Source organism: Chlorocebus sabaeus, chromosome 14 (assembly GCF_047675955.1).
Source record: "Chlorocebus sabaeus isolate Y175 chromosome 14, mChlSab1.0.hap1, whole genome shotgun sequence".
NCBI lineage: Eukaryota > Metazoa > Chordata > Mammalia > Primates > Cercopithecidae > Chlorocebus > Chlorocebus sabaeus.
The window spans coordinates 74,305,189-74,317,532 of record NC_132917.1 but is presented as its reverse complement, the minus strand read 5'-3'; the positions used below and the strand labels follow the sequence as shown (position 1 = coordinate 74,317,532).

The following is a 12,344-nucleotide window of genomic DNA, read 5'->3' as shown; positions in this document are numbered from 1 at the left end:
TACCAGCCAAAGGGTGGGGTGGGACAGAGAAGGCGGCCATTTTTGTTAGGGGCAGAAGCCTCCCATTACGGAGTACGAGAGGGTCCATGAAGGTCCCCGCGACTCCTGGACTGGATAAAACGGCTCTTGGAATGGGGCGAAGTCCGAGCTAAGGTGGGCGTTGGTCCGTGCGGGGAAGTGGGAATCGCTAGGTTCGTTCCGGACCCGCCGCCCCATGGCTCAGGCGTCTCGCTCTGGTAGCCTGCCTCCACTTGTTATCGTGCCCCCGCTGAGGGCGCAACCCGGGGGCACTGGGGAGGAGCAGTGGGAGAGAAGGCAAACGGGCGCTCTTCGCGGGGAGGTTCACGGTTGGCCGGGCGGAACTTCTGGAGGGACGCCGTGGTGGCCGACGCCGGCGGGTGTGAGCGATGACTATGAGGCTGATGCTGCGGCCTGGAGGCGAGGGCCCGCAGGTGGCGGCCCGATCCCTCCCGCGCTGCAGCGTCTCCGGGCCGTGTTGCTGCGGCTGCATCGCGAGCGGGAGCAGCTCCTCCAGGCCCGACACTGCGCCTGCCACCTACAGGCTGCTGTGCGCCTCATGAAGACCCTGAGTCCTGGCTCGCCATCCGGCGGCCCTAGCCCCTTGCCCCAGTGGTGCCGCGACCTGCAGCTGCACCCTTCCCAAGGGGCAGTCCTGCGAATCGGCCTTGGGGAGACTCTCGAGCCGTTGCTGCTAGCGCGCCCCATCGGACTGGCCGCCCAGTGCCTGGAGGCTGTCATTGAGACGCAGCTTCGCGCTCTCGGCCGGGAGCCTGCCAGCCCAGGCCTGTCATCCCAACTTGCCGAACTTCTCCTGGCACTTCCCGCCTATCACACGCTACAGGGAAAAACCTTGAGCCACGTCCCGGGGGCTGCACGTCCTTTCCCCACGTCCCGTGTGCTCCATCTCTTGACGGGGGAGCGGGGTTGCCAGGTGGCAAGTCGGCTGGACGAGGCGCTCCGGGGATCGGGATTGAGAGACCAGCTCCGCAGGCGGTGCCATGAGGAGCGGGATCTGCTACCAGGGCTGCTGGGCCTGGTAGGGGGCGTGGCGGGTTCAGCCAGCTGTGGACTACGGCTTGGAGGGGCTGGAGCCTTGTGGAGCCAATATTGGACCCTGCTGTGGGCAGCCTGTGCTCAGAGTCTGGACCTAAATCTGGGACCCTGGAGGGACCTCAGGGCAACAGCGCAACAGCTGAGTCAGGCACTGGGTCAGGGTGAGTGATGGGCTTGGGTGGGCGTTTGGGAAGGCTGGGGTCTCTTCCTTCCCCCTGGCAAACTCACTCACCTTCCATCCTGAAGGCAAAGGCAGGCCCTTTAGAATGAACATCCCTGGGTTCAGACTATATCTTCTGAACTTTCAAGGCAAAGTCTTGCTTTCCACCCCAGTCCTGAGTCTTGGAGGAAGCATGCCTTCTTCCCTCATCATTGAGTGGGCAGGGGTTGTGGAAAGTGAGACCTTGTTTTCAGGCTCCAGAGTCATTTCTCCCACTAGCATCCCTGCCTCAGGAGTGTGAGAAGGAGCTGGCTTCTTTGTGTCACAGCTTACTTCATCAGTCGCTTATCTGGAACTGGGACCAAGGTGAGAAGGAAGGGGCCCTGGGGGTGACATAAATCCCAGGTTACCGCTTTCCCACCACACTATGGTCTCTCACTCTCAGGTTTCTGCCAGGCCTTGGGATCAGCTCTTGGGGGTCAGAGCAGCCTTCCCACATCCTCTCGCACTGCTGAACTTTTGCAGCAGCTCTTTCCTCCTCTCTTGGATGCCCTTCGAGAGCCCAGGTTACGACTGATTTTCTGCCAGCCTGCAGGTGAGACAAGGGGCTGGGTCTGGGGAGACAAAGCAGTTGAGGATATCTCTTTTCTTTGTTCTGAAGTCTGCCTCTTCCCAAAGGTACTCCATGACCCCTAAGATACTCACTCTACTACTCAAATCCCCAGATCCTGCGCCTGTTGCCCTAGGTCTCTGTACCCTGCAGACCACCTTGCTTTGGTTCCTGGGCAGAGCTCAGCAGTACTTGGCAGCATGGGACCCAGCTTCCTTCCTGCTCCTGATCCAAAAGGACTTACCTGTGAGTGGCTGGGGAGTAGGGAGGGGAGCAGCCTGAGCTAGGCTGAGCCCTCACTTCCTGTTTCCGCCCAAAGCCTCTATTGCATGAGGCAGAAGCTTTGTCTAGCCTGGCCTCAGAGGAAAGTTTAGCTCTGGAAGTGGAGCAGCAGCTGGGCCTGGAGATCCAGAAGCTGACTGCACAGATCCAGGTGAGAACAGGGGCCTTAACAGTGGCAGTTTAAGACCCTGTGTTCTGTGCCAAGTATCAGGGGTGGGAAGAGTAGAGCATCTCAGTAACTTGGAATCTCCTTGGAGTCTCTGCTAAATTTATCTTTTTTTGCTCTGTTCATTTTTTATTTTTTGTTCTCTTTAACTTTTTTTTTTTTTCTCTCTGAGACAGGGTCTCACTTTGTCACCCAGGCTGTAGTGCAGTGGCACAATCTCAGCTTGCTGCAGCCTCTACCTTCTGGGCTCAAACGGTCCTCCCACCTCAGCCTCCCTAGTAGCTGAGACTACAGGCTTGTGCCACCACACCTGGCTAACTTTTGTATTTTTTTTTGTAGAGATAGGGTTTCACTATGTTGCCCAATCTGGTCTTGGACCCCTGAGCTCAAGTGATCCACCTACCTTGGTCTCCCAAAGCGCTGGGATTACAGGCATGTGCCACCATGCCTGGCCCGTTTAACATTTTACTATGGCAAATTTCAAACATGTACAAATGTAGAGAGAGGTATATAATGGACTCCCATATGTCTATCACCAAGCATTTAACAATTATCAACTCATGGTCAATTTCATCTGTGTACCCCCTATCCTCTCCCCAGTAATGCCAGACTCTCGTTTTGTGATGGCACCAGCGGATCATTGCCTCGATTCATTATTTCATTAGAAGTTGTAAAGGGGTAACATTTCAATTCTCATCATTCCTACTTCATTTATGAGTTGGATTACTCCTATGAAGAAAAACTTGCCTTCATTAATGATTTGGTTACTCTTAGGTATATTTTAAAGAGAAAATTCAGGATACATGATTGCATCTTTCCCTTTACTTACCAGTTATCAGCACATTTCCCCTCTCTTAAAAGTTTAATTTGTATTTTTATAAATGCTTTGGGAGGCCAAGGCAAGAGGATTGCTTGAGGCCAGGAGTTTGAGACCACCAGGGGCAACATAGCGAGACCACCCTAAGCAACACAGACCCCCGTCTCTACAAAAATTAAAAAATTTAGCTGAGCATGGTGGCATGCGCCTGTAGTCCCAGCTACTTGGGAGGCTGAGGCAAGAGGATCGTTTGAGCCCAGGAGGCCAAGGCTGCAGTAAGCTGTGATAGCCACTGCATTCCAGCCAGCCTAGGCAATACAGTGAGAGATCCTGTCTCAAAAAATAAAATAATGCATGTCTATAGTTTAAAAAGTGAAATAGAATATTATTTTATAAAACTAATGAAAAAATAGCACTTTGTTTGCCCTCACCCACCTCTGATTTCTGTTTCACAGTAGTAACCTTCATCCATGTTTGCCTGTTTCTCCTAACATTTTCTTATATATTTATGAATAAAGCCATTATACTTTCTCTTCCCCATTTTGTACATTTATCTGTTCCTATGTCGAAGATGTCTGGTTTTTGTTTCCCTGCTCAGTTTTCTCCTCTTTGCCCTGAATAGGGGCATGGCTGTAGGGTTCAGTCCTTAACTCTCTGCTTTTCTCTCTGTAGTCCTGCTTACCCACAATGTCTTGGGTCCCAGAGTTCTTTTTTTTTTTTTTTTTTTTTTTCCTAAGACAGGGTCTCACTGTTACCCAGGCTGAAGTGCAGTTATGTGATCTTGGCTCACTGCAACCTCCACCTCCTGGGCTCAAGCAATCCTCCCACCTCAGCCTCCTGAGTAGCTGGGACCACAGATGCAAGCCACAATGCCTAGCTACATTTTTTTTTTTTTTGAGAAGGAGTCTCACTCTGTCACCCAGGCTGGAGTGCAGTGGCATGATCACCACTCACTGCAGTCTTCACCTCTTGGGTTCAAGTGATTCTCCTGCCTCAGCCTCCTGAGTGGCTGGGATTACAGGCGCCCGCCACCACGCCCGGCTAATTTTTGTATTTTTAGCAGAGATGGGTTTCACCATGTTGGCCAAGCTGGTCTCGAACCCCTGGCCTCAGGTGATCCATCCACCTCAGCCTCCCAAAGTGCTGGGATTATAGGTGTGAGCCACCCTGCCTGGCCAATGCCCAGCTACTTAAATTTTTTTTTTTTTTTTTTTTTTTTTTTTTGTAGAGACAAGGTTTTGCTGTGTTGCCCAGGCTGGTCTTGAACTCTTTTTAAAAATATTTTTTAAAAACTTTTTTGGGAGGCCGAGGTGGGTGGATCGCCTGAGGTCAGGAGTTTAAGACCAGCCTGACCAACATGGTGAAACCTCGTCTCTACTAAAAATACAAAAAAGTACTGGTATGGTGGTGGGGGCCTGTAATCCCAGCTGCTCGGGAGGTTGAGGCAGGAGAATCACCTGAACCCAGGAGGCAGAGGTTGCAGTGAGCTGAGATAGCGCCATTGCACTCCAGCCTGGGCAACAAGAACAAAAACTCTGTCTCAAAAAAAACAAAAAACGAAACTTTTTTGGCCAGGTGCAGTGGCTCACACCTGTAATCCCAGCACTTTGGGAAGCCGAAGCAGGCAGATCATCTGAGGTTAGGAGATCAAGACTGGCCTGGCCAACATGGTGAAACCTGTCTCTTCTAAAAATACAAAAATTAGCTGGACATTGTGGTACACGCCTGTAACCCCAGCTACTTCGGAGGCTGAGGCAGGAGAATCACTTGAATCTGGGAGGTGGAGGTTGCAGTGAGCTGAGAGCATGCCATTGCACTCCAGCCTGGGCAACAGAGTGTGTGTGTGTATATATATATATATTTGTTTTAATTAAAAGTTTGGGCCGGGCATAGTGGCTCAAGCCTGTAATCCCAGCACTTTGGGAGACCGAGACGGGCGGATCACGAGGTCAGGAGATCGAGAGCATCCTGGCTAACACGGTGAAACCCCATCTGTACTAAACAAAATACAAAAAACTAGCCAGGCGAGGTAGCGGGCGCCTGTAGTCCCAGCTACTCGGGAGACTGAGGCAGGAGAATGGCATAAACCCAGGAGGCGGAGCTTGCAGTGAGCCCAGATCGCGCCACTGCACTCCAGCCTGGGTGACAAAGACTCTGTCTCAAAAAAAAAAGTTTGGCTCGTGACACAGCCTCAGGAGATCCTGAAAACATGTTCTTGAACTCTTGAGCTCAAAGCAATCCACCTCCTTGGCCTCCCAAAGTGCTGGGATTACAGGCATGAGCCACCACGCCCAGCCTGGCTCCCAGAGTTCTAGTCAAACATCTGCATTTGCCTGCTGGGCATTTCTACCTCAATTTACTGCTATCTACTTAAACTCAACATGCCCCAGAGCTGGCTCATCATGAGTACTGCACACAGTGACGGTCATAGAGCCCTGAGGAAGGAAGGCTATAGTGGGCATGTGGTTTACAGAAGGCTCCACACATGGCCTACTGCTGGAGATGGTGGCTGGGAAGCCTCGGAGGAGTGGCTGGGGTTACTGGAAGTGGGCAGTTTGTCGATCCTTGGGGGAGTAGCAGAGAGGTGGCCTTACCAGAGCAGAGGTTCCTTTTGTGGGTATGTTCACCGGGGTTGGGTGTGTGGGTAAAGTAGTAAGCAATTTGGCATCAAATTGTGGAGGGCATGAACACCAGTCCCAGGAATTTGGGCTTTACCTCATGAGTGATGGGGTGACATTGTAAGAGCAGAAGGGTAGTAATCCCAGCATTTTGGGAGGCCGAGATGGGCGGATCATTTGAGATGAGGAGTTTGTGACCAGCCTGGCCAACATGGTGAAACCCCATCTCTACTAAAAATACAAAAATTAGCCGGGCGTGGTGACGGGTGCCTGTAATCCCAGCTGCTCAAGAGGCTGAGGCATGAGAAGCAGTTGAACCTGGGAGGCACAGGTTGCAGCGAGCTGAGATTGCACAACTGCACTCCAGCTTGGGCAACAAGAGTGAAACTCCGTCTCAATAAAAAAAGAGGCATTATGAGTTTTCTCCCTGTTTGGACTGTAAGATCCCAGTGGTTCGGGGAGAGACTGTCACATACTCTGCACCTTATATTCCCTTAGTGTTGAGTACAGAGGCTCCTAACAAAAGTCCATTGACAAAAGGGTAATTTCCTTGACATAAATAAGGAAGGAGAAGGGGGTTTGCATTTACTGGAGAAAAGAGGAAGATTTTGGATTTAGACAGGTTGTCAGATGTGCCAGGAGCCATATGGGCTCCACTCCATGTCTGCCCTCCACCCAGGTCTATCCTGTCTTCAGGCTCCCTGGTATCTACCATTTCTTTACAGAGCAGCTGCCATTAACCACATTTATTGGGGTTCCTCTCCCTCAAGATGGGCTGTAGAGCAGAAACCAGCTTTATTGCTGTGTTCTTTCCCTCCAAAAACAATCTATCAAACCAAAGAAACAAAACCAGCATATAGGCCTTTTCTTGCTATATTGCTCTGGAGTGGGCTGTCAAGAATAATAATATATAATAATAATGCCCTTCAATGTAAGGACATTCCAAAACTTCCTGAGTCTCAGAACGTTCAAATAGTCATTGCTTCTGGTCTACATACAGTTATTGTCTTCCTTTTGTAGGTGATAACCAAAAGATCATTGTAGGCTGGGTGTAGTGGCTAACATCTGCAATCCCAGCACTTTAGGAGGCAGAGGCAGGCAGATCACCTGAGATCAGGAGTTCAAGACCAGCCTGACCAACATGGCAAAACCTTGTCTCTACTAAAAATACAAAAATTAGCTGGGTGTGGTGGTGCACTCCTGTAGTCCTACCTACTTGGGAGCCTGAGGCAGGAGAATCACTTGAACCTGGAAGGCAGAGGTTGCAATGAGCCGAGATCACGCCACTGCACTCCAGTCTGGGCGACAGAGCAAGACTCTATCTCAAAAATAAAAGGTCATTGTAATTCCCCTTTCTTCCCTCAACCTCTGGCCCATTGCAGATCATACAATCCCTCTCTCTGGCATGTACTATGTGTGTGTGTTGTGGGGGTGGGGGCAGGGTATGTCTTTTTCCTTAAAGCTCCTGTATAATAAAATTAACTTCAAGGATTTTCCATGTTTTGAACCAAGCTGGGGAGAGCAAGGTAACCCTAGGACAATTGTTCATAATTTGGGTCCAGACCTCTTGGAAAACCCAATGACAACTATGGCATTGCTCCTCAAAAAATGGCCAGGCATACACAACTCTGCAACAATTCTGGGGTTTTATGGATGTCAAGTTGGACATAGAACTCCTTAGATATACAGGATCATCATAATTTGGCAAGCCCCTTTTACTTTCTCCCTATCCCTACAGCTCCTGCCTGAAGAGTCACTAAGTCTCTTTTCTCAAGAATGTCATAAACAAGCCATGCAAGGTTTCAAGCTCTACATGCCACGGGGTCGGTACTGGCGGCTTCATCTCTGTCCTGGTAACTCCTCATCCCAGCTTCTCCTTCCAGGGTTCCAAGGGGGTAATAGTGTCTCAGCCCTACCAAATCCCGATTCCCCTCCACTGTCTCCATCCTTGTCCTCAGCTTCTGTTCCCTTCCCTCCTGAAATCCTACCCTCTTCTCCCAAACACTCCATTTAGGGGTTCAGTGGATCTCCACAGCCTTATATTCTGTCTTCTCTACTCCAGAACTTCCCAGTGCTCCTAGTGAATATGCTGGTTTAGTGGTCCGTACCGTACTGGAGCCTGTGTTACAAGGATTGCAAGGGTTGCCACCCCAAGCCCAGGCCCCTGCCCTTGGTCAGGCACTGACAGCCATCGTGGGTGCCTGGCTCGACCACATTCTTACCCATGGGATTCGGTTCAGGTCAGGAGTAAAGGCGGAAGTGGCAGGGGGTGAATGGAACAGGGAAAAGGAAGGGGATAAGTGGGAGAGGCAGGAGGGTCAAGTGGCCATACTGTACCTCTGCCTTCAGCCTGCAGGGAGCACTGCAGCTCAGACAAGACTTTGGAGTGGTCAGGGAGTTGCTGGAAGAGGAGCAGTGGAGCCTGACTCCTGATCTCCGCCAGACGCTGCTTATGCTCAGCATCTTCCAGCAGCTGGATGGAGCCCTGCTGTGTCTGTTGCAGCAGCCCCTGCCCAAGTCTCAAGTCCACAGGAGGCCCCCCTGTTGCTGTGAGTCACTCCCCTTTGCTCACCACTTGGTGTGTCCCAAACCCCATTCTCACCATTGATCTGGCTTCAGTATATCCCCACCAGCCACCTGCCTTCTGCTTCTGCCTTACCAGGTGCTTGTCAGGAGGTCCAGACCACAGAATTGCCCAGCAGCTGCCTCAATAGCCTGGAGAGCTTGGAGCCCCCTCTCCAGCCTGGAACATCTCCAGCCCAGACAGCTCAGCTGCAAAGCACACTAGAGGGAGGGGGACCTAGCCCAGAGGGCTACCTAGTGGGAAATCAGCAGGCCTGGCTTGCCCTCAGGCAACACCAGCGACCCCGTTGGCACCTGCCATTTTTTTCCTGCCTACAAATTAGTCCTGAATCCTAAGGAGCCTGGGACCAGGAGCCAGAAAGTTAAGAGCTCCCCATCTCTAGCTGGAAAAATCCAGACATTTGGAATTACATATTAAGGAAGCCTAGAACTGGAAGCTTGGAGGAAAGCATACTGGAGAATAAGCTACAAAGACCCTGGGCTTAAGAATCCAAGATTAGGGGCTGGGCACGGTGGCTCACACCTGTAATCCTAGCACTTTGGGAGGCCAAGGCAGGCGGATCATGAGGTCAGGAGATCAAGACCATCCTGGCTAACACAGTGAAACCCAGTCTCCACTAAAAATACAAAAATGTAGCCGGGCGTGGTGGTGGGCGCCTGTAGTCCCAGCTACTCAGGAGGCTGAGGCAGGACAATGATGTGAACCTGGGAGATGGAGCTTGCAGTGAGCCAAGACTGAGCCACTGCACTCCAGCCTGGGTGACAGAGAGAGACTCTGTCTCAAAAAAAAAAAAAAGAAAAAAAAAGAATCCAAGATTAGGCAGGGCATGGTGGCTCATGCCTGTAATCCCAGCACTTTGGGAGGCTGAGGCAGGTGGATCACCTGAGGTCAGGAATTTGAGACCAGCCTGACCAACATGGAGAAACCCCGTCTTTACTGAAAATACAAAATTAGCCAGGCATGGTGGCACATGCCTTAATCCCAGCTACTCAGGAGGCTGAGGCAGGAGAATCACTTGAACCTGGGAGGCAGAGGTTGCGGTGAGCTGAGATTGTGCCATTGCACTCCAGCCTGGGCAACAAGGGTGAAACTCTGTCTCCAAAAAAAAAAAAAAAAAAAAAAAAAAAGATCACTCCAGCACCTGGAATCCAGAGTAAAGAGCAAGACTGCAAGACCACAGCCTGGAACCTGAAGGTCAGCACCCTTGGGAGGTTCAGGCCTAGTTCTCCATCACTGAAGACATCTCAGGGATAAAGAGTTGACTGCTCAGCCGCGCGCCGTGGCTCACGCCTGTAATCCCAGCACTTTGGGAGGCCGATCACGAGGTCCGATCAAGACCATCCTGGCTAACACGGTGAAATCCCGCCTCTATTAAAAATACAAAAAATTAGCCGGGCGTGGTGGCACACGCCTGTAGTCCCAGCTACTCAGGAGGCTGAGGCAGGAGAATCGCTTGAACCCTGGAGGCAGAGATTGCAGTGAGCCGAGATCGCGCCATTGCATTCCAGCCTGGGCAACAAGAGCGAAACTTTGTCTCAAAAAAATGAAAAAGAAAGAAAAAGAAAACAAGCTAGAATGCACTTCAACTTAAGTCCTCGGAGCCAGGCTAATTCATGGGGAACTACAGAGGTGTAATAGGCATTTCTATACCTGGATCAGCCCCAAGGACTGTATTACCCTGTACTGCCCTTCCTATTACTATTTTCAGTCATTTACGAATATTAGGCTGTAGTATTTTCACGTTGAAGCTTTGGCTATTCAGAACTCACTGTGTTTAATCTTCAGTTACCTGAATGGTGTTTACCTTCTGGTGTGGATCATCCTGGCTTGTGTTAGTGCTCTCTCTTTGGAAGGAGCCAGGACTTCAGATCGAGTTAGCCTAGATCTGGCCTAGCAGGGTACAGAAGGGGAAAGGCTGCAGAAAACAGGCGTATATTCGTGCCAAAAGGTTTTTGGCGCCATTTATTTATGGTTTTCACCATCGTATGAGAGGACTATTAATGATAGGTTGTATTTGCTGACCACCTACTTTAGGCTCCCCCATGCATTGTGCCGAAACCACCTCTCTCCTTCCTGACTTCCTAAGCCTGGGCTCGGGAGCCCTGAGCTGCGGTTCGCAGGCCTACTTGCTTGCCGACGGCCGGAAGTCTCTATCCCGCAGAAGCGCAGCTATTCGCGGCCTAACGCAATGCGACACTTCCGCCTGCACGAGCTCTTCCGGGGTGGAGGTCACCATGGCAGCTGCCTTAGCCCGGCTTGGTCTGCGGCCTGTCAAGGAGGTTCGGGTTCAATTCTGCCCCTTCGAGAAAAACGTGGAATCGACGAGGTAGGAAGGGGAAGTGGGTAGAAGCGGGAAGTGGGTAGAAGCGGGAAGTGGTGCGCCTTCCTTCAGCTGGGGCTTTAAGCCCTCAGCCTGGCGCTCACTCTGTTTTTCCACCGTAGGACCTTCCTCCAGGCAGTGAGCAGCGAGAAGGTCCGCTCCACTAATCTCAACTGCTCAGTGATTGCGGACGTGAGGCACGACGGCTCCGAGCCCTGCGTGGACGTGCTGTTCGGTGGGCTTGGTGGAGAGACGGGCAGGAGGGGACAGCAAACAGCCCGCGCGCCCCTAAGCCCCAGCACTGCCGTCCCTCCCTATCTGACTCGTTTGTTTCTTCCCCAGGAGACGGGCATCGCCTGATTATGCGCGGCGCTCATCTCACCGCTGTGGAAATGCTCACTGCCTTCGCTTCCCATATCCGGGCCAGGGACGCGGCGGGCAGCGCGGACAAGCCGGGCGCTGATACTAGTCGCTGACAGCGTCAGAGAGACCAACAAGATGATTTTAGCGTGGACTAGGACACTTAACCTAAGAAGAGTTTCACTTAATCATTCAAATCACTATCTGGAGGGCCACGGAGCGCAAAATAAAATGTAAAACCCTGCTACTACAATGTTTCTGGAACAAGACTAGATCAGGGAGGTGTCTGGATGAACCTGGATTTATATCACTTTCTATCATCACTTACTGCTTAACCCTTTTGAATTTGGCTTCTGGCTTCTACCACTCACTCAAGGTACTTTTTTTTTTTTTTTTTTTTTTTTTTTTTTGAGACAGGTCTGTTTCTGTCACTCAGGCTGGAGTGCAGTGGCATAATCATAGTTCACTGTAACCTGGGCTTAGTCGAGCCTCTCAAGTAGCTGGGAAGCTGGGACTACAGGCACGCGCCACCAGGTTTAGTTAATTTTTAAGTTTTTTGTAGAGAAGGATTTTCGCTGTTTCCCAGGCTGGTCTTGAAGTTCTGGACTCAAGTGATCCTCCCACCTTGGCCTCCCAAAGTGTTGGGCGTGGGCCACTGTGCCCAGTCCTCTTACTTTTACCAAATCCAGTGTGAAAGAACACTGATAGGCTGAGCGCGGTGGCTCACATCTGTAATCGCAGCACTTTAGGAGGCTGAGGCCAGCAGATCACCTGCTTGGAGAAATCCCACCTCTACTAGAAAATACAAAAAAATTATCTGGGTGTGGTGGCACAAGCCTGTAATCCCAGCTACTCCGGAGGCCGAGCGAGGCAAGAGAATCGCTCAAATCCAGGAGGTGGAGGTTGAAGTGAGCTGAGGTCACACCACGCACTCCAGCCTGGACAACAGAGTGAGACTGTCTCAGAACACACACACACACACACACACGCACACACACACTGACAGAGTGTTGTTTTTTCAGCTCTCGTCTTTCTATCCCGGTTCCATCTGTCACTTGTTTTTGGGGGGGGGGGGTTGTCCTGTTCCATGGGCTGGTCTCTAGCTCTTGGACACAAGTGACCCTCCTGCCTTGGCTTCCCAAAGCCCTGGGATTACAGGCATGTGCCACCAATGCCTGGCCACATCTACAACTCTTTTGTTTGTTTTTGAGACAGTCTCACTGTAACCCAGGCTGGAGTGCAGTGGTGTGACCTTGTCTCACTGCAGCCTCCGCCTTCCGGGTTCCAGTGATTCTCCTGTTTCAGCCTCCTGGGTGGCTGAGATTACAGGCATGTGCCACCACTCCTGGCTGA

The 12,344-nt window shown here is 51.3% G+C and overlaps 1 protein-coding gene across 5 annotated transcripts; it reads left to right on the top strand.

Annotated features, from left to right (window-relative positions):
• The first annotated feature begins 33 nt into the window (after positions 1 to 33).
• On the top strand, positions 34 to 11,239 carry CCDC142 (coiled-coil domain containing 142). 5 transcript variants are annotated; one of them, XM_007970133.3, is made up of 11 exons: positions 58 to 1,235; positions 1,514 to 1,600; positions 1,680 to 1,829; positions 1,960 to 2,090; positions 2,164 to 2,277; positions 7,466 to 7,580; positions 7,790 to 7,967; positions 8,077 to 8,276; positions 10,346 to 10,637; positions 10,754 to 10,866; positions 10,974 to 11,239. In XM_007970133.3, exons 1-11 carry the CDS (start codon positions 215 to 217, stop codon positions 11,105 to 11,107), a joined length of 2,535 nt encoding a protein of 844 aa, XP_007968324.2. In that variant the 5' UTR covers positions 58 to 214; the 3' UTR covers positions 11,108 to 11,239. The 5 variants fall into 5 exon arrangements, with proteins under 5 accessions (XP_007968328.2, XP_072879195.1, XP_072879194.1 ...); XM_073023093.1 differs by lacking the exon at positions 10,754 to 10,866 and having other exon boundaries at positions 41 to 1,235; XM_007970134.3 differs by lacking the exon at positions 1,514 to 1,600.
• Positions 11,240 to 12,344: the final 1,105 nt, after the last annotated feature.